This window comes from Dendropsophus ebraccatus, chromosome 3, assembly GCF_027789765.1.
Source record: "Dendropsophus ebraccatus isolate aDenEbr1 chromosome 3, aDenEbr1.pat, whole genome shotgun sequence".
Taxonomy (NCBI): Eukaryota; Metazoa; Chordata; class Amphibia; order Anura; family Hylidae; genus Dendropsophus; species Dendropsophus ebraccatus.
Genome location: NC_091456.1, coordinates 185,739,622 through 185,766,341, shown reverse-complemented (window position 1 = coordinate 185,766,341; position 26,720 = coordinate 185,739,622). Strand labels below are relative to the sequence as shown.

Sequence of the window (26,720 nt, the reverse complement as noted above, 5' to 3'; positions counted from 1 at the left end):
GTAGGAGTGGCGACAAGCTGACCCGAGCCGCTAAAAAGCTGGAAGAATTCAATGGGAAGACCCCTGTATTTTCAAAAGCTCTCTAAACCATCAGGTCTTTTGGCATCAGGAGAAGATAAAAGATTGCACTTGACTGTACAGTTCGGGGAACTAATGCAAAAGAAATTTTTGAGAAGGGCCTTAAAGGGGTACTCCAGCACTGATAAAAAAAAAACTATAAAAATTAATCAATCATAAGCATAGTTTTTCCACTTACCATCCCTCCTGAGTCTGTTTCCGTTTGAATTTTCCGCTGTTTGCAGGTCCCTGAAGCTCCAGTTGGTGTCTTCCTTTTTTACTTTACTTCCTGGTTTGGGCTTTCCCATGATGCACTTTGTCTCCTGTGATTTCTAACTGACTCTGTAAAACTGTTAGATGGTTTACATCTTGTTCAGCCAATCAGAGCTGAGCAACCTGAGTCATCTGACAAAGGGAGGCTGGCTTAACAGGGCTTAGACCCGCCTCCCTCTTGATCATGTCATTGTCACAGAGCAGCCTGGGGTCAACAGTCATTAGGTAAGAATGAGTTTACTTCACTTCCTGGTAGGGGATCGAGGGGGGAAAAGATAGAGAAGGGGGGCAGATAAGTGGTTAAAGCATATTACAAAGCTGGGAAAAAGCTTTTTGCCGGAGTACCCCTTTAAGGTCAGAGTATAGGAACTGATGATAAAGAACTTGTCTGACATAGCAAACTTTGCCTTTGGTATCCAGAGGCATATTGATCTGGGAATTCAATCTGACCCAAACATAGGAATTTAAGGGCTCTTTTTCAATGTGGTTCTTGGGCGACCTTGATTCAATATTGCGGACAAGAAGAGGAAAGCTCATACTAGGGCTCACCCTAGGGCCTCTAATTCCATTTTTGGAGGGCTCACCTAAAGGTACTCAAACTCCTTTTTTGGAGCGTTCCCATGAGACCAACACCTCTTTATGTGTAATGACGGGTGTATGGAAGTGCCAGATGACTTTCAAAATTTAAAGAGGATGTGTCTGACCACATCACACACATAATGACAGTGGTGGGTGCTGTTTGATTTCCCCCCTTGCCTATGCCATCTGTGGTTGTCAAAGGCAACAAGATTTTAAAGAGTGCATTAAAATGTTTCTTTTGCTTAAAATTTGGCTTTCTGTTCATGCTAATGTAAAGGAAAGAAGGTTTCCTGGTGTTTTTCCACTTTACATAGAGGTTATATTGTGTTTGGAGTGTATTGTTGAGAGGCGTAATACTGCGACTTGGGCGTGTTAGATGCACCCAGGCATGCTTCCCCTGCTGTCCCAGTTACATGTGCAGAGGTGTAGGCATCAATTTCTGAGGTCATTGTGGACTTGGAAATCTAAATTCGACCACTTGGAGATCACCAAGAAACGAGCATTTTTCCCCATAGACTTTAATGGGGATCGATATTCAATTCAATAGTCGAACATCACAGTCTGTTTGAATTGAATTTCGAATATTTCACTACTTGCTCATCTCTAGTCAGAGCCAATGCTGTAACATCTGTAAAATAAAAAAATAAAACACACGCAAGCATGGGAGATGTTGAAGCTAATGTTTATAATAAAAAAGTTATATTGTGAAATCCAGAGATATACTATACATATATATCATATATCAGAATAAAATATATATGTAAAATATTCCATTGACATACAGGTGAATTATCTGGAATCTGATAATCGGATTACAGATGTTTCTTTATCATCATTTAACCCCGTAAGGACAATGTCAATTTTCATTTTAGGGTTTTCATTTGTCCTTCCTAATTTCCCTTCTAAAAGCAAATATTTTTTTTCATCTTTCTTTAATTTTTTTTTTTTTTTTTGCAGGATCAAAAATATGTTGTGTATTTAAAAATATAATTGAAAATGCAATGTTGCAAATTTTGGGGTTCTTGTTACGTCCACAGTGCAGTCAAACTTACATGACATTATGATTTTTCAGGTCTGTATGATGACATTATAATGTACAATTTGTCTTTTTTAACATTTTAATATTTAGGACAATTTCACACTGGGGGGGGGGGTTGTTGTTGGTTTAAAATATTTGCGGTTCCCATAGGGAAATTCTATGAGAAACTGTGTGATTGCTCATAGTGATTGTTGTGTTTTGTTGGTCTATTTTTTATTGCACCTGGTAGCCAGAATCCTGCTCCACACTGATGAGGGGCAAATTCCCCGAAACAGCTGTCTGTGGATAGATACCTAGCCTTGGTAAACCCTTGTCACGTTGCAATACTTGCCACAGAATTAGAATTTGACGCAAAAGGGGCCACCCTGCTACTTCTCTATTTATGTTCCAATACTCGCAACCGAGTGGGACTTAAGGGGCTACGTATCAGGGTGGTTTGGTGACTCCCCCCACTGGGAGGCACCCCTTAGCAACGGCCTTTCCTTCTCTGGAGGGTATCTGCTTGTTCCCATGTTTTGAGACTCGTAACTGAGGCTCCACAGACCCTTTTTGTATGGTATTTCATGGTGGCATAAAATATTAGTATTTTAAATTAAGGTGCCTTTCTTTTACAAGATGTAACCTTACCTGGACTGTAATGGTTGCGTTTCCTTCCCTATGTGAGTTTTTTGATGTTTAAGGAGATGACATCTTGTAGTAAAATTTTTACCACATTCTGAACATAAAAATGGCCTCTCCCCTGTGTGAATTCTCTGATGTTTAACAAGACTTGGTTGCTGAGAAAAACATTTTTTACATTCTGGGCAAGAATATGGCTTCTCTCCTGAGTGAGTTCTTAGATGCTGAATGAGAGATAGTTTATGAGTAAAGCATTTGCCGCATTCTAAACATGCAAATGGCCTCTCCCCTGTGTGAGTTCTTTGATGTATAACAAGGTTTGATTTTGTAATAAAACACTTGCCACATTCCGAACACGAAAAGGGTCTCTCTCCTGTGTGAATTTTCTGATGTTTAACAAGATAAAATTTCCGAGTAAAACATTTCTCACATTCTGGGCACGAAAATGGCTTCTCTCCTGAGTGAGTTCTTTGATGTTCCACAAGAAAAAATTTCCGGGTAAAACTTTTCCCACATTCTAAACATGAAAGTGGTTTTCCCCGTGTGTGAGCTATTTGATGTTTAACAAAACGTGATTCGGTAGTAAACAGCTTGCCGCATTCGGAACACGAATATGGCTTTCCCCTTGTGTTAACTGTCTGGTTGGTAAGCTGAGAGAAAAACTTTCTACATTCTGAGTGAGTTCTTTGATGCCTAACAAGATGTGATTTCTGAGTAAAACATTTCCCACATTCTGAACATGAAAACAGCTTCTCACCTGAGGGAGCTGTTTGATGTTGAAGAAAGCCTGATTTTACAGTAAAACACTCATCAAATTGAAAATATGAAGCTGGTTTCTCCTCTAATAGACCTTCTTCATTGATGACACCCCATCGGTAATTTATATTCTGACTCAAAGTCTCTGATGAATAAGACGACAGAACCCGCTTAAAAAAATCCGATGACAGATCTTCACTGTGAGGCGCTGAGGGTATATCTGGGATAATGGCTCGCTCTCTGTATGCATCCTGTGTGATCACATGACCAGCAGCTTCAAAGTCTGAAGACACCAGATGTCCTGAGCTCCTGGTACCGTCATCTGCCAAAATAAAACCTTATAAATTGTGTAACCGTTCAAATGATATTAAAGGGGTTGGTTGTCCAGCTAAAATATTTTTCTTTCCAATCAATTGGTGACAGAAATTTCTATAGATTTGTAATTTACATCTATTGAAAAATCTCCAGTCTTCCAGTACTTATCAGCTGCTGTATGTATTACATGAAGAGGTATATAATAAATAAATAAATTATATATATATACTAAGCAGCACTACTCGATCAAATAGTGCAAAGGATGCCAGATGGTTCATCTGGACCAAGGACCTTTGCTTTATACTGTATATCCAAAGATACCAACAGCACTCCCAGGTGATAGAATTCAAAAGTGTAACTTTTATTTTATAACCCAAAATTATAACAAGCAGCACAGCATACAGAAAACAACGTATTAACCTCCCCTCATAGTCATTTTCAAGGTTTCAATGGTTGCTGTATGCTGGGCTGCACATAGTATTTTCGGTTATGGAATTAAAGTTACAAGTTTGAATTCTATCACCTGGGAGTGCTGTCGGTATCTATCTATCTATCTATCTATCTATCTATCTATCTAATCTATCAGAAAAGATTGCAGAATGGCACAAGGCTCAAGTAGGATGCCCAGCCTTTTGGTCCCAGACCCACGTCCCAATGGCAAACACAATACAGCAAACTGTGGAAAAAGGGCAGCACTCCAAGAAATAAGAATAAAATGGTTGGGTTTATGGGTGTTGGGTGAATAAACATAACCACATTATTAACATTTCTTGATTTCTTGAAGTGCCACTCTTTTCTACAGATTGCTATAATATATATATGTATATATATACCTCAGAATGGAGCCAATGTAAGATGCAACTCATCTGATCAATAAAAAATATAAACACGTCAACTCTCTGAAAGCAAAAAGGTAAAAAACTATATGCATCCTAAACATTGAAGACAAGTGTTTATATAGTAAAGACTATTACCTGCTGATGGGAGGGGCTGCTGATCCTCCAGCATCACATCCTTGTACTGATCCTTGTGTCCTTCTACATACTCCCACTCCTCCATGGAGAAATAGACCGCCACGTCCTGACACCTTATAGGAACCTGACACACACAATGATCACACAGTCATCCCCCCCACCCCTCCAGTGGTGTTACTGTATAATGTCCCAGCATTCCCAGCAGCCCCAGTCTCACCTCTCCACTCAGCAGCTCCACCATCATGTTGGTGACTTCTAGGATCTTCTCTTCCTCCATTTCCTCATGTATCAGGGGCCCCGGAAATTGGGCTCAGGGTTCTTCCCCATCCTTCACACCCAGGGGCCCCACAGCGCCCACTAGAGGACTTCTTCACTACTGTGTAATCCTGTGTATAGAGAGACACATTACCAGTTTTGCCGGGACTGTCCCGATTCTGAGGAGACAGCCCCGGCAAAACCATGTCCTGGGTATGTCCCGGGAAGCTCTGCCCCCCGCCATGGGAAGCCCCGCCCCCTTCCAGTGAGAGTGATGTCACTCATGCAGAGTTATGATGACGGAGGGGCAGGAGGATGATGAAGGGGTAGTAATATGATAATGGAGGGGCAGGAGGATGAAGAGGGTAGTAGTATGATGATGGAGAGGGAAAGGGGATTAGAGGTGTAGTAATATGATAATGGAAGGGCAGGAGGATGAAGGGGGCAGTAGTATGATGATATGGGGTACAGCTGCATCATATGGGTACAAACTACCAGTATATACAGTCCGTCAGTAGAATGCTACCTCTGAGTCTGCTCTGAGTGGGGTGTGTAAAATACTGGGGACTTGACACTGGGGTGTGTAATGCTCCTTTTGTGTTGTTCTGACTGTAAATTCTAACTAGAAAATTTTGAACCCACACCCATGATAGGCCACACCCCACAGAGACCACACCCATAATAAGCCACACCCCTTTTTAACGCTAAAGTGTCCTTGGAAAAAATGTTCAAATGTTGGCAACTATGCATTACTATCACTCCATCCATTCCCAGAATCCCTCACCTCTCCAGTCCTATCCATCTGTTATTCCATAGATAAGAATGATGTCACGATGACATCACTCCCAGAATCCCTCACCTCTCCAGTCCTATCCATCTGTTATTCCATAGATAAGAATGATGTCATGATGACATCACTCCCAGAATCCCTCACCTCTCCAGTCCTATCCATCTGTTATTCCATAGATAAGAATGATGTCATGATGACATCACTCCCAGAATCCCTCACCTCTCCAGTCCTATCCATCTGTTATTCCATAGATAAGAATGATGTCATGATGACATCACTCCCAGAATCCCTCACCTCTCCAGTCCTATCCATCTGTTATTCCATAGATAAGAATGATGTCATGATGACATCACTCCCAGAATCCCTCACCTCTCCAGTCCTATCCATCTGTTATTCCATAGATAAGAATGATGTCATGATGACATCACTCCCAGAATCCCTCACCTCCCCAGTAAGCAGGAAGAGTATGTGTAGGGTGAGGGTTATTATCCTCTCGGCCATCTTGTCTCTGTCTCTCTCCATGGTTGATGGGTCGGTCTCTTATATAGAAGATATCAGCAGAGGATCCTGGAGTGTTGGGAGATAATTGAAGAGAAGAATTAAAAAACACAAGAAAAACTACATAAATCTGGTATCGCAATAATCGCAGCGCCCAACCTGGTATCCTGTCTGTTTAACCTCATAAATCTTTTTCAATATCATCACACAAATAATATTTTAGGGTTTTTCTTACACATACAATATATAATAAAATATCGCAGCCAAGAAAACGTACAACTCCATAGAGGACAGAGATTATGAAGTAAAAAGTAACTAAAAAAATCCTTAGCATAGATTTATTAATGTGTTTAAAAGTAATGAGAAATCATAGCAACCAATCACAGCTCAGCTTTCATTTTACCACACCTGATAGCAGGCCTGTGATTGGTTGCTATGGGTAACTAAGCAGATCTTACTAGAATACAACTGGATAAACCTCCTGCTTTGTCGATAAGGCTGAATATAGCCAAATCCTGCTGTCCTCAAGCTTCTTCCCTGCGGTGTTCTACAGGAGTCCTGTGCTTCCCCTGTGCTTCCAGGACCTGCCATGATGTCACAGTCATGTGATCAGTCACATGGAGGAGGAGGAGTCACATGATCAGGGGCTGCTGCTCAGTGTATGCAGGACTCTGCTGTGCTGGATGAGCTGAAGTGATGTGTATGCAGCAGAGCTGTCTGTGTGTGATGTGTGTGGAGCAGAGCTGTGTATGTGTGTGTTATATATGCCTGCAGCAGAGCCCTGTGTGTAATGTACATGTAGCTGAGCTGTATGTGTGTAATGTACATGTAGCTGAGCTGTATATGTGTAATGTACATGTAGCTGAGCTGTATGTGTGTAATGTACACGTAGCTGAGCTGTATGTGTGTAATGTACACGTAGCTGAGCTGTATGTGTGTAATGTACATGTAGCTGAGCTGTATGTGTGTAATGTACATGTAGCTGAGCTGTATATGTGTAATGTACATGTAGCTGAGCTGTATGTGTGTAATGTACATGTAGCTGAGCTGTATGTGTGTAATGTACATGTAGCTGAGCTGTATGTGTGTAATGTACATGTAGCTGAGCTGTATATATGTGTAATGTACATGTAGCTGAGCTGTATGTGTGTAATGTACATGTAGCTGAGCTGTATGTGTGTAATGTACATGTAGCTGAGCTGTATGTGTGTAATGTACATGTAGCTGAGCTGTATGTGTGTAATGTACATGTAGCTGAGCTGTATATATGTGTAATGTACATGTAGCTGAGCTGTATGTGTGTAATGTACATGTAGCTGAGCTGTATGTGTGTAATGTACATGAAGCTAAGCTGTATATGTGTAATGTACATGTAGCTGAGCTGTATGTGTGTAATGTACATGAAGCTGAGCTGTATGTGTGTAATGTACATGTAGCTGAGCTGTATGTGTGTAATGTACATGTAGCTGAGCTGTATATGTGTAATGTACATGTAGCTGAGCTGTATGTGTGTAATGTACATGTAGCTGAGCTGTATGTGTGTAATGTACATGTAGCTGAGCTTTATGTGTGTAATTTACATGTAGCTGAGCTGTATGTGTGTAATGTACATGTAGCTGAGCTGTAAGTGTGTAATGTACATGTAGCTGAGCTGTATATGTGTAATGTACATGTAGCTGAGCTGTATATGTGTAATGTACATGTAGCTGAGCTGTATATGTGTGTAATGTACATGTAGCTGAGCTGTATGTGTGTAATGTACATGTAGCTGAGCTGTATGTGTGTAATGTACATGTAGCTGAGCTGTATGTGTGTAATGTACATGTAGCTGAGCTGTAAGTGTGTAATGTACATGTAGCTGAGCTGTATATGTGTAATGTACATGTAGCTGAGCTGTATTTGTGTAATGTACATGTAGCTGAGCTGTATATGTGTGTAATGTACATGTAGCTGAGCTGTATGTGTACACAGTAGAGCTGTATATGTGTAATGTACATGTAGCTGAGCTGTATGTGTACACAGTAGAGCTGTATATGTGTAATGTACATGTAGCTGAGCTGTATATGTGTAATGTACATGTAGCTGAGCTGTATGTGTGTAATGTACATGTAGCTGAGCTGTCTATGTGTAATGTACATGTAGCTGAGCTGTATATGTGTAATGTACATGTAGCTGAGCTGTATATGTGTAATGTACATGTGGCTGAGCTGTATGTGTGTAATGTACATGTAGCTGAGCTGTATATGTGTGTAATGTACATGTAGCTGAGCTGTATGTGTGTAATGTACATGTAGCTGAGCTGTATGTGTGTAATGTACATGTAGCTGAGCTGTATGTGTACACAGTAGAGCTGTATATGTGTAATGTACATGTAGCTAAGCTGTATATGCGTAATGTACATGTAGCTGAGCTGTATATGCGTAATGTACATGTAGCTTAGCTGTATATGTGTAATGTACATGTAGCTGAGCTGTATGTGTACACAGTAGAGCTGTATATGTGTAATGTACATGTAGCTGAGCTGTATGTGTAATGTGTATGTAGCTGAGCTGTATATGTGTAATGTACATGTAGCTGAGCTGTATATGTGTAATGTACATGTAGCTGAGCTGTATATGTGTAATGTACATGTAGCTGAGCTGTATGTGTACACAGTAGAGCTGTATGTGTAATGTACATGTAGCTGAGCTGTATGTGTACACAGTAGAGCTGTATATGTGTAATGTACATGTAGCTGAGCTGTATATGTGTAATGTACATGTAGCTGAGCTGTATGTACCCAGTAGAACCATATTAACCCCTTTACATCAGTAATGTGTATATACCCCGTGCAATAGGAATGTACATTTACATTCCTGACTGAAGGAGCTGTAGATGTGTGCAGGACCGCTGCAGTAAGAGCGATCCTGCACACATTAGTGTCCCGGGAGCCCAGCATAATGACAGGCAGCTGCAATCCCAAAGCTTCCTGTCATTAACCTATTAAACACAGCGATCTATCGTGATTGCGGCGTTTAAGGTGCTCCATGACAGAACAACCGCTTGTACCGACGAGGGGGGAGGGGTAAGTCACTTATCTCCATCTTGTTGGATCGGCTATTTATATATAGAATCTGCTCTCAGGCAGGCTCTATGCATAGATCGCCGATAGGCAGTGGACATTGGCGTGACAGCAGCAGAAAATGGGAAGTATTTTTATTAAAACATTTCACACGTACCCTTTCACCTCCCCCTTTTCTCCTCTGCAAGGATATTCAAGTGTCTAAAGAAGTCCGTCACTTTTCATGGTTTGACCAGTGGCAGCAGGAGGTATAGCGGAGGTTGGAGGTATATAGGAGGTTGTGGTAGCGGCCATCCTAACAGGACTGAACGATTGGACGGGCACTAGAGATTATGGTTAATCCCTTTCTCCCACCCAGTGACGCTTCAGACTGCATGTGTGGCAGCCATTTAGTATTTTTGCGTATTTCCTTAAAGAAGCAGCGCTCTGGTCCCGCTGGGCCATTCAAATCCGGTGCGCGCTCACATCAGCTGCTGCTGTTACTCCTCTTCTGTCTCCTGTGAACTTCCAGCATACAATCACAGCATTTGAACAGAGCCGCAGGATACAGATCAACTGTGGTGAGTATACGCAACAGGCCTAGTGGGTGGGGGGGACTCATAAATTTTTTTGTGAACTGCTTCTTTAACGAATATTACAGTACATGGTTGATATAAAGATTCACATATAAGACGTAACCTTACTTGTTCTAACTTTATTTCTTGTACAGTTTGTGCATAAAATTAATTTGCAAGAGTAAAAAAAACTATTGCTACTCCCCTGTGTGAGTTCTCTGATGCTTAAGAAGATGTGATTCCTGAATAAAACATTTTCCACATTCTAGGCATGAAAATGGCTTCTCCCCAGTGTGACTTATTTGATGTCTGAGAAGATGTGATTTTTGAGTAAAACTTTTGTCACATTCTAAACAAGAAAATGGTTTCTCTCCTGTGTGAGTTCTCTGATGTCTGAGAAGATGTGATTTCTCGGTAAAACATTTGCCACATTCTAAACATGAAAATGGCTTCTCTCCTGTATGATATATTTGATGCTTAACAAGGTTGGATTTTTTAGCAAAACATTTTCCACATTCTGGGCATGAGAATGGCTTCTCTCCTGTGTGAATTCTCTGATGACAAACAAGATCTGATTGTTGAAAAAAACATTTGCCACATTCTGGGCATGGAAACTGCTTCTCCCCTGTGTGACTTCTCTGATGATTAAGAAGATTTCTTTGCTGAGAAAAACATTTCCCACATTCTAAACATGGAAATGGCTTTTCTCCAGTGTGACATCTCTGATGCTTAACAAGATCTGACTTCTGAATAAAACATTTCCCACATTCTAAACATGAAAATGGTTTGTCCCCTGTGTGAAATCTCTGATGTTTAACAAGAGACGACTGTTGAATAAAGCATTTCCCACACTGTAAACATGAAAATGGCTTCTCCCCAGTGTGAAATCTCTGATGTATAACAAGTTCTGACTTCTGAATAAAACGATTTCCACATTCCAGGCATAAAAATGGCTTGTCTCCTGTATGAGTTTTTTGATGCCTACGAAGAACGGACTTCCGAGTGAAACGTTTCCCACATTCTGAACACGAAAATGGTTTCTCTCCTGTGTGAATCATCTCATGTCTAACAAGACTTAATTTTTGACTGAAGCTTTTCCCACATACCGAACATGAATATGGCTTCTCTCCTGTGTGAGTTCTCAGATGACAAACAAGACTGTATCGTTTAGAAAAACATTTTCCACATTCTGAACATAAAAATTGCTTTTCATCTATTTGAGTTCTTTGATGTTGTACAAGACAAAATTCCCTAGTAAAACTTTTACCACGTTCTGAAAGTGAAAAAAGCTTCTCTCCTGAGTGAGCTATTTGATGTTGAAGTAGACTGGATTTCATAGTAAAACACTGATTACATTCTGAACATGAAGAATCAAAGGAAAGTCTTTTGCTGTGAAGAGCCGAGAGTATATCTAGGATAATAGCTTGCTCTCCGTATGTAATGGCTTGCTCTCTGTATGTATCTTGTGTGAGATCACGATCAGCAGCTTTAAAATCTGGAGACATCAGATACTTCAAGCCCCCGGTATAGTAATCTGTCAAAAATAAAAACTAGTCAGCATATATTCAAAAGCATATATTCAAAAATGTGTTGACTGGACAATCCCTTTAAATATACTATACTGTGCAAGTTACTTTATTCTTACCTTTGCTGTATTTTTTTTCACGAACTTACGGTAAACTTATACCCAGTGAGGGCCCTATTACACAAATCGATAATTGTCCGAATCGGACGATTATTGTTCCGTGTAATAGAGACGACGATCAGCCGATGACAGCAATCATCGGCTGATCATTAGTTTAGGTTTGGACCTACAATTGTCGATTGCCGACCGCGCATCTCTCTGTGTAATAGCGATGTGTGGTCGACGATTTTGCCCAAAACACCTGACACCTTACCTCTCCCTGCTACCTGTCTTCTCTCCTGTGCTCCACAGCTTCCCGGTCCTGACGGATGCAGTATCTGAGTGTCCTGTCAGTTTACAGGCCGCGGCAGTCCTGGCCTGTGATTGGCTAAGTGGCCTGTCAGCTGACAGGATGCTCAGACATTGCAGCGGCTGGGACCGGGAAGCTGCGGAGCACAGGAGAGAAGATTGGGAGCGGGGAGAGGTAAGGTGTCAGGTGTTTGGGCAAGGGCTGCATGGACATCACTAACAACGCAGCCCTTACTGCCCAATTATTGGGCCGTCTAATAGGTCAATCAGGACATAGTCGGCCCGTATAATAGGACCCTAAGGGTCCTATTCAACGGGCCGAGCAGGGCCCGATCAACAATGTAAACAAGGGCCGATCTCGGCGCCCATTTACTGGGCCTATTAGACGGCCCGATAATCGTTTAGCGAGGGTTGCAGGGACATAGTTACCGATGTCCTTGCAGCCTTTGTTTCATACATTACCTGTCCAGGCTGCAGGTCTTCTCCTTCTCCCGGTCCCGCGCCGCAGCAGCTTCGGAGCGGCCTGTCTGAACTGACAGACCTCTCAGCCAATCACTGGCCGCGGCAGTCCCGGACAGTGATTGGCTGAGCGGTCAGTCAGTTCAGACAGGCCGCTCCGAAGCTGCTGCGGCGCGGGACGGGAGGAGGAGAAGACCTGCACTTGGACAGGTAATGTATGATGTTTCGAAATTGTTGGTCGCCCGCTGCGCACTGCTATTCCACGTAGCGATGCGCGGGTGGCGATCGATGATTTTAGGTTTGACTCTAAATGAACGTTTAGCCGATGACACGAACATCGGCTAATCGTTTTCTCTATTCCATGGAGCGATAATAGGCCGAATCGGGCCGATTAACACTCCGTGGAATAGGTCCCTAAGCCAAGGGCTGAACAACCCTTGAACAAACAAACGTCTGATGAGCAATTATTTCCACTCCCCAAACATTTTTTTGCTGCCAACTTCTCTTGGGACGTCAGCTAAAAGGATTGTTAGATTTTACCCAATGAACAATTTTTATTTACTGTAATATAAGCTTTATGGGCATTTTTAGTTCCTTTTGATTTTATTTTTTGTATAGTGCTGGGAAATTATAAGAATATTTTTATTTTTATTGTCAGATTAAGTCAAGGAGTGTGAGGGAAAAACAAAGATAGACAACAATTATTCTTCTGTTCCTATTTATTTCATCTTAGCTCTTTTATTATCCATCATTCACCATACCACAATCTTCAGCCCCAGTCATCATTTATTCTGTTACTGATACTTTCCTGTATTACTTTCCTTGTGACTGTGGACGGGTCAAACTATTCTGCTCTACATATAAGTCCTGGGGGTATCTGAGTACTTGGAAGTACTTTTAGGACCCAGAAAATGACACTACTAGAAGTGAATGCCACAAAGTAAATAAGAAAGTATTACTTTATCCCAAATGCTATAATAAGCTACGACGTGTGTATATAACAATATGTATTACCTGCCGATGGGAGGGGCTGCTGATCCTCCAGCATCACATCCTTGTACTGATCCTTGTGTCCTTCTACATACTCCCACTCCTCCATGGAGAAATAGACCGCCACGTCCTGACACCTTATAGGAACCTGACACACACAATGATCACACAGTCATCCCCCCCACCCCTCCAGTGGTGTTACTGTATAATGTCCCAGCATTCCCAGCAGCCACAGTCTCACCTCTCCACTCAGCAGCTCCACCATCTTGTTGGTGACTTCTAGGATCTTATGTTTGTTGATTCTCTCGCCTCTCCAGTCATAGCCACCTATTATTACATAGACAGGAATGTTTAAATGTAATAAAAATGACGGCTCATTAGACTGTAGGACGAGGCGTCACCTTTACCAGTCGCCTTCCCCAGGTCCTTACAATGGCTCCCGCCACACAGGGAACCCCAGGACTTATCATAGGGCAGAATAGTGGGGGCCAAATTGAAATTTTCATAGAATATAAGCACTTACCTAATGTTTGAGACAAAAGCAACTAAATTTTATGGGGGAGATTTATCAAACATGGTGTAAAGTGAAACTGGCTCAGTTGCCCCTAGCAACCAATCAGATTCCACCTTTCATTTTCCAAAGAATCTGTGAGGAATGAAAGGTGGAATCTGATTGGTTGCTAAGGGCAACTGAGCCAGTTTCACTTTACGCCATGTTTGATAAATCTCCCCCTATATGTCAATAGCTGGTAAGAAAGGAATCCCAATGGGACTGGTAGTCCTGCAGGATGGCTCAGAAAAAGGGCAAACAAAGAACACACAACACTGAATGAAGCAAATACTGCAATAAATAAGAAAAGGTAACAAAGCCAAATGCTGCAACTTACATATAAGAGACTGGACAGGATCCTCCAGCATCACATCCTTGTACTGATCCTTGTGTCTTTCTACATACTCCCACTCCTCCATGGAGAAATAGACCGCCACGTCCTGACACCTTATAGGAACCTGACACACACAATGATCACACAGTCATCCCCCCCACCCCTCCAGTGGTGTTACTGTATAATGTCCCAGCATTCCCAGCAGCCACAGTCTCACCTCTCCACTCAGCAGCTCCACCATCTTGTTGGTGACTTCTAGGATCTTCTCTTCCTCCATTTCCTCATGTATCAGGGGCCCCGGGATTGGGCTCAGGGTTCTTCCCCATCCTTCACACCCAGGGGCCCCACAGCGCCCACTAGAGGACTTCTTCACTACTGTGTAATCCTGTGTATGGAGAGACACATTACTATCACTCCATCCATTCCCAGAATCCCTCACCTCTCCAGTCCTATCCATCTGTTATTCCATAGATAAGAATGATGTCATGATGACATCACTCCCAGAATCCCTCACCTCTCCAGTCCTATCCATCTGGTATTCCATAGATAGGAGTGATGTCATGATGACATCACTCCCAGAATCCCTCACCTCTCCAGTCCCATCCCTCTGTTATTCCATAGATAAGAATGATGTCATGATGACATCACTCCCAGAATCCCTCACCTCTCCAGTCCTATCCATCTGTTATTCCATAGATAAGAATGATGTCATGATGACATCACTCCCAGAATCCCTCACCTCTCCAGTCCTATCTATCTGTTATTCCATAGATAAGAATGATGTCATGATGACATCACTCCCAGAATCCCTCACCTCTCCAGTCCTATCCATCTGTTATTCCATAGATAAGAATGATGTCATGATGACATCACTCCCAGAATCCCTCACCTCTCCAGTCCTATCCATCTGTTATTCCATAGATAAGAATGATGTCATGATGACATCACTCCCAGAATCCCTCACCTCTCCAGTCCTATCCATCTGTTATTCCATAGATAAGAATGATGTAATGATGACATCACTCCCAGAATCCCTCACCTCTCCAGTAAGCCGGAAAAGGATCTCTAGAGTGAGATTTCTTATCTTCTCCACCATCTTGTTCCTGTTTTTTTTCATTGATGATCGGTCAATCAGGAAATTTCTTTTAAATTTAACATCAATTTAAAGATCCTTGGTCATTGGTAACTCAAACAGAAATGCCAGAATTGTTTTCTTTTGGTCCGACCAGATCCCAGAAAACCTGCAATAAAAGGATCAAAATGAAAAATAAAATAATTTAAAAAAACATAAACTATATAAATCTGGTATTGCCGTAAACTTAACGACCCGAAACTTCGATATAGGGTAACAGGTTATTTATACGACATGGTAAAATGCAGCAGCCGATACAATATATGCCGGCCCTGAACACAGATACACAATAGGTGATAACAATAATAGACAAAACAACAACAAAAACAAAGCTTCTACATGAAGGGAAAAGGATCACAGCTGCCCAGAGTGGAGAGACCTGCTGCGCACCACCCCGGCTATACCTCAACATCACAGAGGGTGTATGGGTAAGATCCAGTGTGATACAACTGTTTGTCATCCCTCCACCTGCAGAGCTGTACAGGAGCCGTGTGCTTCCAGGACCTGCCATGATGTCACAGTCATGTGATTAGTAACATGGAGGAGGAGGAGTCACATGATCAGGGGCTGCTGCTCAGTGTATGCAGGACTGTGCTGTGCTGAATGAGCTGAAGTGATGTGTGTGGAGCAGAGCTGTGTATGTGTGTGTTATATATGTCTGCAGCAGAGCTGTATGTGTGAGGTGTGAGGAGCAGAGCTTCCCCTCATAATGACTGGCAGTCTGGATCTAGGAGGAGCAGCTGGAGGAGCTGTTCCCTCAAACAGCCGCCCACTCCTACCTCTCTGTCTCCGCTGTAGTGAATACCTGTTTAGAGCAGGGACTCCTATCATTATGATGGGAGTTCATGCTCCTGTAACCTTGGTGTTCCTGAACACCTCAATAACTTAAAGCTGAGCAATAGTTGAGCAGACAGTTATCTCCCCTTATTTTATTTGGAGGTGTTACCAAGGTGTTCGAACACTAAGGTATTACTCAGTCCTTGAGGCTAAAAGAGCGGAGCATAAAGGGGAGGAGCTGGTGGTCTACGGTGTCAACCGAGAGATCCAGAAGAATCAGCAAGGAGAAGTTTCCTTGTGACTTGGCCTCCAGGAGATCATCTGACACCTTCATGAGAGCAGTTTCAGTGGAATGAACGGACTAGAAGGCGAACTGTAGGTGGTCAATTAGAGAGTTAGTTTCTGCTCCATGCTCTGAACACTACGATCCCCTTCTCCTGGTGTACTGGCCCATCTCCTGGCATCTGCTCTATGCTATGGACACTATGGCCCCCTCCACATCTCCAGGTGTACTGGCCTGTCTCCTGGTTTCTGCTCTGGATACTACAGCCCCCTCCACATCTTCTGGTATCTGCGTCATGCTCTGGACATTGTGCTGACATAGCTTGGTGGATGAGCTGCACTACCTGAGCAGCCTCTGGGTAATCGACACTGCCTCATGCTACCTCTAGGGGTGACAGCAATTACAAAATGCAAAAGTGCCAAAACAGTAGAGGAATGTGCAGTGGCCTGGTGTGAACTGGGCCTGGTGTTTGCTTTTGTGTGCCACACCCGATTGCTTCTCAGCATCCAGCAATGCAGGAGTTAAGCTGAGAAGCTTCTGGACTTGACTATGCACCTGTGTTGTCTCTGTGATTGACGGGTTTCTCTGCCCGTCTGTAACCTGGAAGATCAGAGCGCCGGTCCAATGGGTATCCGGACCGGGCTCTTGGTCAGCATAAAACAAAGCTGAGTCCCAGTGCTAGCTATTTAGGTTAATACCCTGGTCCCAGCTCCCCCTTGTCTATTCCTGCGATCCCCGTCCTACTCCCTCTGCTTGCTTGATTATGTTACCTGACCTCTGGCTTTGACTTTTGACCATCCGATTGTTACTCGTTTTGTACTGCGCTGCCCGTTTGGTATCCTATATTGTGTTTGTCCATGCTCAGTATAGGGAACGTCTTCGTGGTTGTCCGCGGCCGCCTAGGGCTGATTGAGGCAGGTAGGTAGGGACAGAGGGTGGGTTCAGACCTAGGGCCCACTGTTGTGTCTTGTCCCTACCTGTTCCACCCATACAGAATAGCCAGCTCAACTGCTTTTGCCTCACAGTCACCATGGACGCCATGACCACCATAGTGAACCACATGCAGCAGCTCAAGAGCATGGTGCAGGAGCTGACTGAAAGGGTCCAAGAGCAGGAGACGAACCCCCGACAGTTTACCATGACCTCCCTGGTACCTCCTAAGCCTCCAGTTCAGCTCCCAGAGAAATTCAAGGGGGACAGGAGAAGTTTCCGCACCTTCCGGGAGGGTTGTAAACTGTTTACCAGGCTGCTTCCTTGCTCCTCTGGAGACGAGGCTCAGAGATTGGGCATAGTTATGTCCCTTCTCCAGGGGCCACCTCAGGAATGGGCGTTCTCCCTGTCACCTGACTCTCCCCACTTGCAGTCGACAAGTTTTTCTCCGCATTGGGCCTGTTGTATGATGATCCGGACACTGCAGCCAATGCTGAGCGACAACTGACCATGTTATGGCAGGGTAAACGTCCAGTTGAGGACTACTGCTCAGAGTTCCGGCAGTGGAGCGGTCCTTCCACTTGGAACGACTCCGCCCTCCGGTTCCAATTCCGGGCCGAGCTGAGTGACCAGCTAAAAGACCTTTTAGTGGCTTGCCCGAGTTCTGACACCCTCGAGGAAAAGCGTGACCTTGGCAATCCGGGTACATTATAGAAGGTTGTCTTGCTTATTTTCTGTAGTTTCTATCTGTTAATTGTTTGCACAACAGCAGAAGAAATCAAGTTACACTATCTGACAGAATGCTTCTTTTTATCATTTTGTCTTTCACAGTTTTATTTTTATTTTAGTTATTATATTTTTGCATTTTTTTGCATATCTTGTTCCCCACTACGTATGTGGATTTTTTAGATTCATCTTTTTATTATATGTTCCCGAATTATTGATTGTACTATTTTATATAGATTAGGGATGGTCCGAACCCGCCGAGGTTCGGACGAACCCGAACGCTCGGCATCGGATTCCTGCTGTATGCCCGCTCCGATGGCTATGGCTGTATCCCATTTTTCCAGGCGGTCCTCCTGCTGGATCTGCCCGCTGCACGGAGCGGGCAGACAGCAGGAATCATTACCGAGGGTTCGGGTTCGTACGAACCCAAACCGAACACGGTTCGGACCATCCCTAATATACATCTATCTATTAAATACTTTTATATTTATATCAGTCTACATTTCTAACTTGAGGACCTACACTTTTCTTTCACTGTCTGCTTACTATTTCCTTAGGGTATAGAACTCTCTAGGTTTACCTCGTTAGATCTGTAATCAAGCAGTTGAACTCACACTTCTCCTTCTTTCTCATACGGTTTCGATTCATAACTGGACAGGATGTTTCACAGAAATGTGATTGACTTAGAGACACATTGCGAAGTTTAAAGGGGTTATCCAGGGCTACAAAAACATGGCCACTTTCTTCCAAACACAGCATGTCTCTTGTGTCCAGGTCAGGTATGGTTTGCAATTGAGCTCCATTCACTTCAATGCAACTGAGTTACAAAACCTTCACCCAAACTGGAGACAAAAGTGGGGCTGTCTCTGGAAGAAAGTGGCCATGTTTTTGTAGCGCTGAATAATTGTTTCCTTTATTATTTTTTAGCAATGTATTATGACTTATTCTGAAACACCCCGGGATGGGGTAAGTAGACATCCTATGTGTATAAGGAGAGAAGTATGTATGCGTGTATAGGAAGAAATGCCTCATTCGAAGCCAGCAAGACGAAGAACATGAAAATACTGTCGGGTTCCCTTTATTCTCCTTCCTATTATAAAACATACTTGGAGAGTAATAGTCATACGTCTTTATTGTAGAATTTATTAGTAAAATTTAATTTGAAAGAGGAAGTATTGGCTACTTGCCTGTGTGAGTTCTTTGATGCTTACGAAGATTTGATTTATGACCATAACATTTGCCACATTCTAAACATGAAAATTTCTTCTCTCCTGTGTGAACTCTCTGATGTCTCACAAGGCTTATTCGCTGAGAAAAACACTTGCCGCATTCTGAACATGAAAATGGCTTTTCTCCTGTGTGAATTCTCTTATGTCTCACAAGGCTTATTTGCTGAGAAAAACACTTGCCGCATTCTGAACATGAAAATGGCTTCTCTCCTGTATGAATTCTCTCATGCTTTGCAAGGGTTGTTTGCCGAGAAAAACATTTCCCACATTCTCTACATGAAAATGGTTTCTCTCCTGAGTGAGTTCTTTGATGGCGAACGAGATGGTATTTCCGAGTAAAACATTTCCCGCACGCTGGACATGAAAATGGCTTCTCTCCTGTGTGAATTCTCTGGTGCTTCACAAGAGTTGTTTGCTGAGTAAAACACTTGCCGCATTCTGAACATGAAAATGGCTTCTCCCCTGTGTGAATTCTCTGATGAACAACAAGGGCTGGTTGCATAGAAAAACATTTCCTACATTCTGCACATGAAAACGGCTTCTCTCCTGTGTGAGTTCTTTGATGTTGCACAAGATGTATTTTCCGAGTAAAACACTTCCCACATTCTGAACATGAAAATGGTTTTTCCCCTGTGTGAGTTCTCTGATGTCTAAGAAGATATGGTTTCCAAGTAAAACGCTTGCCAGATTCTGAACATGAAAATGGCTTTTCTCCTGTGTGAATTCGCTGATGTATAACAAGATCTGAATGAAGAGTGTAACATTTCTTACATTCTGGGCAGGAAAATAGCTTTGCACCTGAATGAGTTCCTTGATGACGAACTAGATGTAACTTCTGAATAAAACATTTCCCGCATTCTGAACATGAAAATGGTCTCTCTCCTGTGTGAATTTTTTGATGCCTACGAAGTTGCAATTTCCGAGTAAAACTTTTGCCACATTCTGAACATGAGTATGGCTTCTCTTTTTTTCTAGATATTTTATGTTTAACGATAAGTGATTTAGCAGTAACATTTTTCCCATATTCTGAACTTGAAGATGTTTTTTCCTCTTTCACGGCTCTTTGATGTATAACACCCCCTCTGTGACTTCTATTCTGCCTCATAGTCTGGGATGAATCAGAAGACAGAACCTGCTTAATAGAATAGGATGACAGATCTTCGCTCTGAAGGGCTGAGGGTATATCTGGGATAGGGTCTGGCTCTCTCTCCTGTGTGATCACATCAGACATCAGATTTCCTGAGCCCCAGGTATCGTCATCTGCCAAGAATAAGTAATAAATAATATAACAGTATATTACATTGATATTTTATACATGTCAATTTTGAGTTCAGATTCCATAGAATATAGCTCAGTGAGGCTAAATTGCAGATACGAGATCAAGCCAAGCTTCCTGAGATAGAAGATGATGCATAGTCTACGGAGAGAGGGCGGAGTCAGGGAGCTGGAGACAATACCACATTTTGTAGTTCATTTAATTTCCAACTTCCTGTCAGTGGACAATAGTTTTCAGGGAAGTGAGACACCTAAAGGCCATTTTTGCTAAGTAATTTAGTAATTTACGCATTTGTTATTTATGACATTATCTAAACAAGGGAGTGAAGTTGTTTGAAATGACACCGACCATAAAGAATAGTTACAGCCGGAGACTGAGGAGAATGTGTGAGTGTTCTCTGCATATAGTGGTCACTACTCACCTGGGCTGTTACCTGTAGTGATGTCCTCCTTATACTGCTCATCACTGCTGTCATCTGTCTCCTCTTCTTTTACCATTATGTCTCTATCATTAATAGAGTTCAGATCTTTCCCAGTAGTGATGTCTTCCTTATACTGCTCATCACTGCTCATATCTGTCTCTTCTTCTTCTTTCATCATATCTGTAGCATCAATAGAGTTCATATCCTTCCCTGAAGTGATGTCCTCCTTATACTGCTCATTACTGCTGTCATCTGTCTCTTCTGACGTTATGTCTGTATCATTACTAAAGTTCAGATCCTTCCCTGTAGTGATGTCCTCCTTATACTGCTCATCACTGCGGTCATCTGTCTCCTCTTCTTTTTTCACCATTATGTCTGTATCATCAATACAGTTCAGATCATTCCCTGTAGTGATGTCCTCCTTACACTGCTCATCACCGCTCACATATGTCTCTGGAGCATTAATATTCTTCCCCTCTTCACTCTGATTCATAAGATGTGAGAGAAATATTGTAGAAGTCATCAGACAGTAGGAGAAGTCAGGTGGGATGTACAGATCATAGGGAACATCTCCATCTACCTGATCCTGATCCTGAGGAAGAAGAGGACGGGGACATCTCTCTAGTGCTGTTCTCTTACAGGATCTGACTGGAGGGAACACATACAGAGACTGAATTCATTCTTTCCATCCAGATAATACAGAGAGGAGGTGTGTATATAGTCCTGTCTATTACCTGCTGATGGGAGGGGCTGCTGATCCTCCAGCATCACATCCTTGTACTGATCCTTGTGTCCTTCTACATACTCCCACTCCTCCATGGAGAAATAGACCGCCACGTCCTGACACCTTATAGGAACCTGACACACACAATGATCACACAGTCATCCCCCCCCCCCCCCCTCCAGTGGTGTTACTGTATAATGTCCCAGCATTCCCAGCAGCCACAGTCTCACCTCTCCACTCAGCAGCTCCACCATCTTGTTGGTGACTTCTAGGATCTTCTCTTCCTCCGTTTCCTCATGTATCAGGGGCCCCGGGATTGGGCTCAGGGTTCTTCCCCATCCTTCACACCCAGGGGCCCCACAGCGCCCACTAGAGGACTTCTTCACTACTGTGTAATCCTGTGTATGGAGAGACACATTACTATCACTCCATCCATTCCCAGAATCCCTCACCTCTCCAGTCCTATCCATCTGTTATTCCATAGATAAGAATGATGTCATGATGACATCACTCCCAGAATCCCTCACCTCTCCAGTCCTATCCGTTATTCCATAGATAAGAATGATGTCATGATGACATCACTCCCAGAATCCCTCACCTCTCCAGTCCTATCCATCTGTTATTCCATAGATAAGAATGATGTCATGATGACATCACTCCCAGAATCCCTCACCTCTCCAGTCCTATCCATCTGTTATTCCATAGATAAGAATGAGGTCATGATGACATCACTCCCAGAATCCCTCTCCAGTCCTATCCATCTGTTATTCCATAGATAAGAATGAGGTCATGATGACATCACTCCCAGAATCCCTCACCTCCCCAGTAAGCAGGAAGAGTATGTGTAGGGTGAGGGTTATTATCCTCTCGGCCATCTTGTCTCTGTCTCTCTCCATGGTTGATGGGTCGGTCTCTTATATAGAAGATATCAGCAGAGGATCCTGGAGTGTTGGGAGATGAATGGAGAGAAGATGAGACAATGTAATATATCTGGTATCGCTCAAAACCATAAAAAAAAACTTCATACGTTAGAATTAACACCGCTCAGTCCTGAAGGGGTTAATCCTCCCGCTGTCCCCCAGCTCCTTCCCTCCACCTGCAGAGCTGTAGAGGAGCCGTGTGCTTCCCCTGTGCTTCCAGGACCTGCCATGATGTCACAGTCATGTGATCAGTCACATGATCAGGGGTGGCTACTGCTCGGTCTACACAATAAGGTTGTCAAGGCAACGGTCCATGAAAAAAAAAAATACTGGAAAGTTCAGTATTAGGGTACAAACACACGGCATATACGCTGCGTATTTACTACTGCGATATGGTGTGTGTGTTTGTACCCTTAGGGTTCAAACCCACTTGCAGGATCTGCAGCGAGTCTCCTTGCTGCGTTTTTGCAGCGAGACTCGCTGCAGATCCCAGCCCTATACTTTCATTAGCAGAGAAACTCGCAGCAGGGATGTACATCCCTGCTGCGATTTTGTCTGCAGCCCTCCCCATTAACCCCCTAGCCGCCGGACATTATACATTACTGGGTCCCCGTTCCTGCTTGCTTCGGGGCTCCCGGTGTCTTCACGGCCCACCCGACCAATCAGTGCGCTGCGGCAGGGCTGCGGGGGGCGATCGTGCGGCCGGGGGCTGCGGGGGGCGACCGTGCGTCCGGGGGATGTACATCCCTGCTGCGAGTTTCTCTGCTAATGAAAGTATAGGGCTGGGATCTGCAGCGAGTCTCGCTGCAAAAACGCAGCAAGGAGACTCGCTGCAGATCCGGCAAGTGGGTTTGTACCCTAAAACTAAAAGGCTTAAAAGGGTAGTGCGGTGCTAAGAAATTATTCACAGAATAACACACATTATACAACTTTGTAATGTATGTTATGTCTGTGAATCGCCCCCTTCCCTGTGTCCCCCCACCCCCGCACGTGTACCCGGAAGTGTTGGTGCATTATACATTACCTGATCCGTGTCACGCCCGTCCACCATCTTGTGCCGCAACGTCATCTTCGGCCGGCCGAAGCTCTCCGATCTTCCCGAGTGCCGGCCGCCCTCTTCTGCGTCATCAGCCGCTGAGCCGTGATTGGCCGAGCACAGTTATGCTCAGCCAATCGCGGCTGAGCATCTGATGACGTGGCAGAGGGCGGCCGGCACTCGGGAAGATCGGAGAGCTTCGGCCGGCCGAAGATGACGTTGCGGCACAAGATGGCGGACGGGCATGACACGGATCAGGTAATGTATAATGCACCAACACTTCCGGGTACACGTGCGGGGGTGGGGGGACACAGGGAAGGGGGCGATTCACAGACATAACATACATTACAAAGTTGTATAACTTTGTAATGTGTGTTATTCTGTGAATAATTTCTTAGCGCCGCACTACCCCTTTAAAGGGTCTGTGTGGGATAAATGCATGGCCGTTTCTAGGGGCGGGCGGGCCGGGCGACCGCAAGGGGTGCCGAGAGGTTGGGGGCGCTGGTGGCACCCCCAGGACCTCACTTAGCGGCGTGTACTCCCGGCCGTCAGCCCGCCCGCCCCATCACCTGCTCCGACCCCTGTACCGCCCGCTGGACTGCAGCTCCGCCCCCCCGAACAGCGCTTGGCCGAGCCGAACGCTCATTACCCAGCTGGCTGCTGCCGCCCCCTCCTCTGGGTCCTGGCCTGACCTCCCCATCACCTGCTCAGACCCCTGTACCGCCCGCCGGACCGCAGCTCCGCCTCCCGGACGGCACTTGACCGAGCCGAGCGCTCATTACCCGGCTGGCTGCTGCCGCCCCCTCACACATCATCTCCCTCCAGCATATGACGTCATCTGACTGTGCTGGAGGGAGATGATGTGTGCAGGGGCGGCGGCGGCGCAGGTCGGAGGAGAAGAAAAGACAGGGACCCGCTCTATCTATTGAGGTGAGTATAATGTTGTTTTTTTTTGTGTGTGTGTGTGTTTTGGGGGGTGGGGTGCAGAGAACAGGGGGAGATTATTTATATGAGGACAGCATGGGGGGGATTTTTTACTATGGGGGGCAGAGCACAGGGGGGGATTATTAATATGAGGACAGCATTGGGGGGGATTATTAATATAAGGACAGCATTGGGGCGGATTATTAATATCAAGACATCTTGGGGGGGATTACTAATATGAGGACAGCATTGGGGGGATTATTAATATCAGGACAACATTGGGGGGGATTATTAATATCAGGACAGCATTGGGGGGATTATTAATATGAGGACAGCATTGGGGGGGATTATTAATATGAGGACAGCATGGGGGGGATTATTAATATCAGGACAGCATTGGGGGATTATTAATATGAGGACAGCATTGGGGGGATTATTAATATGAGGACAGCATTGGGGCGGATTATTAATATGAGGACAGCATGGGGGGATTATTAATATGAGGACAGCATTTGGGGGGATTATTAATATCAGGACAGCACAGGGGGATTATTACTATGGGGACAGCACGGGGGGGGGGATTATTACTAATTTGGATGCAGCACGGCAAATTATTACTATGGGGACAGCACAGGTGTCATTATTACTATATGGGAGCACAGCAGGGGATGCTACATACGGGGGCAACCCACATACCTACTCACTTTACTGCACATGACACAAAAAAGTGGAAATTATAAAAGTGCGGAGCCTAAAAATGTTTGTCCGGCAGGTTCACAAACGATCATCATGGTGGTCCGGCCCAGAAGGGAAGGAAAAGGGAACAAAGAAGAAGTCACCTGTGAGTCACTGAATGACTTCTTTTTGCCCCACGTAGAAAATGGTTGAATAACACTGCTGTATGCCATGATACACACACTGCTTCCCCCTAGTAACACCCGCACCCCCTTCACATATCACTTTGGGGGGGGGGGGGGGGGGCGCTTTCAGCAAGATTCGCCCTGTAGTTCAAATTACCTAGAAACTGCCCTGGATAAATGCTTAATTAGCCATGCTGTGAGGGACATGACAGTAATGTATACTTACTTGTCCCACTCTGCACCGCTGTCAGGACATGGCCGGTCACCACAGAGTCTCTGCTGTCAGCTCAGCATTTTACTCCTAGTGGTTGCAGCTGTAGGGACTCCTGGAAAACATGGATACAGCCATAGGTCTATGTTCGGTGGGTTCGCTCATCACTAGAAGGGAGGACACATTGTCCCCTGCTGGTGTGATGATGTGGCAAAAACACTGCCCCCTGCTGATGTGGAGGACACACTGCATCCTGCTGATGTGATGGTGTGGAGGACACACTGCCCTCTGCTGGTGTGATGATGATGTGAACGACACAGTGTCCCCTGCTGTTGTGATGATGTGGAGCACAAACTGCCCTCTGCTGGTGTGATGATGATGTGGAGGACACACTGCATCCTACTGATGTGATGATGTGGAGGACACACTGCCCTCTGCTGGTGTGATGATAATGTGGAGGACACAGTGTACCCTGCTGTTGTGATGCTGTGGAGGACACACTGCTGCCTGCTCGTGTGATTATGTGGAGCACAAACTTCCCCTTTGCTGGTGTGATGATGATGTGGAGGACACAGTGTCCCCTGCTGTTGTGATGCAGTGGAGGACACACTGCCGCCTACTGGTGTAATGATGTGGGGAGGACACACTGCCTCCTGCTGGTGTGATGGGATAGGAGCCATCACATAGAACAGTTGATTCTCCTAGTAGTGATTAGAGATGATCAAACATCAGAAAATCTTAGGTTCGATTGAACTGAAACCTTGTAGAACCTTCCGCATTTGATTCTCGATGCCTTCCCGTTCCGTGGGGAAGGAGGAGACAGCCCGAGTACCGCCTGGAATTCTGGGATACATGTATAATCATCCCTAGTACACTCCCCGCCTCTGGTAACTAGGCAATGGGGCAGAGCAGCATGTAGTCCCCCTGGCTTCACCCTCTTCCCAGCCACTTACACTTTATTGGCAATGTGACTGCATGCAGCCAAAAACCAGTCTCCAGCCCAGAAGGTCCGTACCCATGGTCTGTGACAGTGACATTCTGTATTAGTAGCATGCCCATTCACATATAGTCATTCATTTTGCTTCACTTATTAATGATGAACTTTATATTTATCATATGTTTTTTGCATGATGTACTCATATATATATACCGTATAAGACGACCCCCAACTTTTCCAGGTAAAATATAGAGTTTGGGATATACGCGCTGTATAAGACTACCCCTCTTCCAAAGCAT

General features: G+C 44.3%; 3 protein-coding genes across 5 annotated transcripts in view; all 3 read right to left on the bottom strand.

Moving 5' to 3' along the window:
• Positions 1-26,720, bottom strand: part of LOC138786703 (zinc finger protein 665-like) — a 130,879-nt gene that overhangs the window by 99,014 nt on the left and 5,145 nt on the right. The gene's annotated exons all lie outside the window — the stretch shown is intronic.
• LOC138786713 (zinc finger protein 585A-like) overlaps positions 9,883-26,720 on the bottom strand; it is a 73,934-nt gene continuing 57,096 nt past the window's right edge. Inside the window, exons 5-7 of one of the 3 annotated variants that reach the window (XM_069963713.1) lie at positions 20,810-21,293; positions 19,071-20,372; positions 9,883-10,898 (exon numbers count right to left, since the gene is read on the bottom strand). In XM_069963713.1, the coding sequence (XP_069819814.1) occupies positions 9,967-10,898; positions 19,071-20,372; positions 20,810-21,293 (2,718 nt within the window). In that variant the 3' untranslated portion in view covers positions 9,883-9,966. Of the gene's footprint in view, positions 10,899-19,014; positions 20,373-20,809; positions 21,294-26,720 lie in introns of those variants that run through there. The other 2 variants (XM_069963711.1, XM_069963712.1) reach the window with 2 other exon arrangements.
• LOC138786829 (gastrula zinc finger protein XlCGF66.1-like) lies at positions 13,260-15,660 on the bottom strand. Its single transcript, XM_069963896.1, has 5 exons — positions 15,572-15,660; positions 15,075-15,276; positions 14,253-14,420; positions 14,039-14,159; positions 13,260-13,478 (listed from the first exon to the last, which is right to left on the bottom strand). Exons 2-5 carry the CDS (start codon positions 15,150-15,152, stop codon positions 13,324-13,326), a joined length of 522 nt encoding a protein of 173 aa, XP_069819997.1. The 5' UTR covers positions 15,153-15,276; positions 15,572-15,660; the 3' UTR covers positions 13,260-13,323.

What these genes read in the sequence shown, in the direction of transcription:
- LOC138786829 (XM_069963896.1), bottom strand. Translation starts at nt 15,152, where the DNA reads ATGAAAAAAAACAGGAACAAGATGGTGGAGAAGATAAGAAATCTCACT. An exon ending in TTTTCCGGCTTACTGGAGAG is followed by an intron (nt 14,421 to 15,074) that starts GTGAGGGATTCT and finishes CTCCATACACAG; the next exon opens with GATTACACAGTAGTGAAGAA. An exon ending in TGGAGCTGCTGAGTGGAGAG is followed by an intron (nt 14,160 to 14,252) that starts GTGAGACTGTGG and finishes TGTGTGTGTCAG; the next exon opens with GTTCCTATAAGGTGTCAGGA.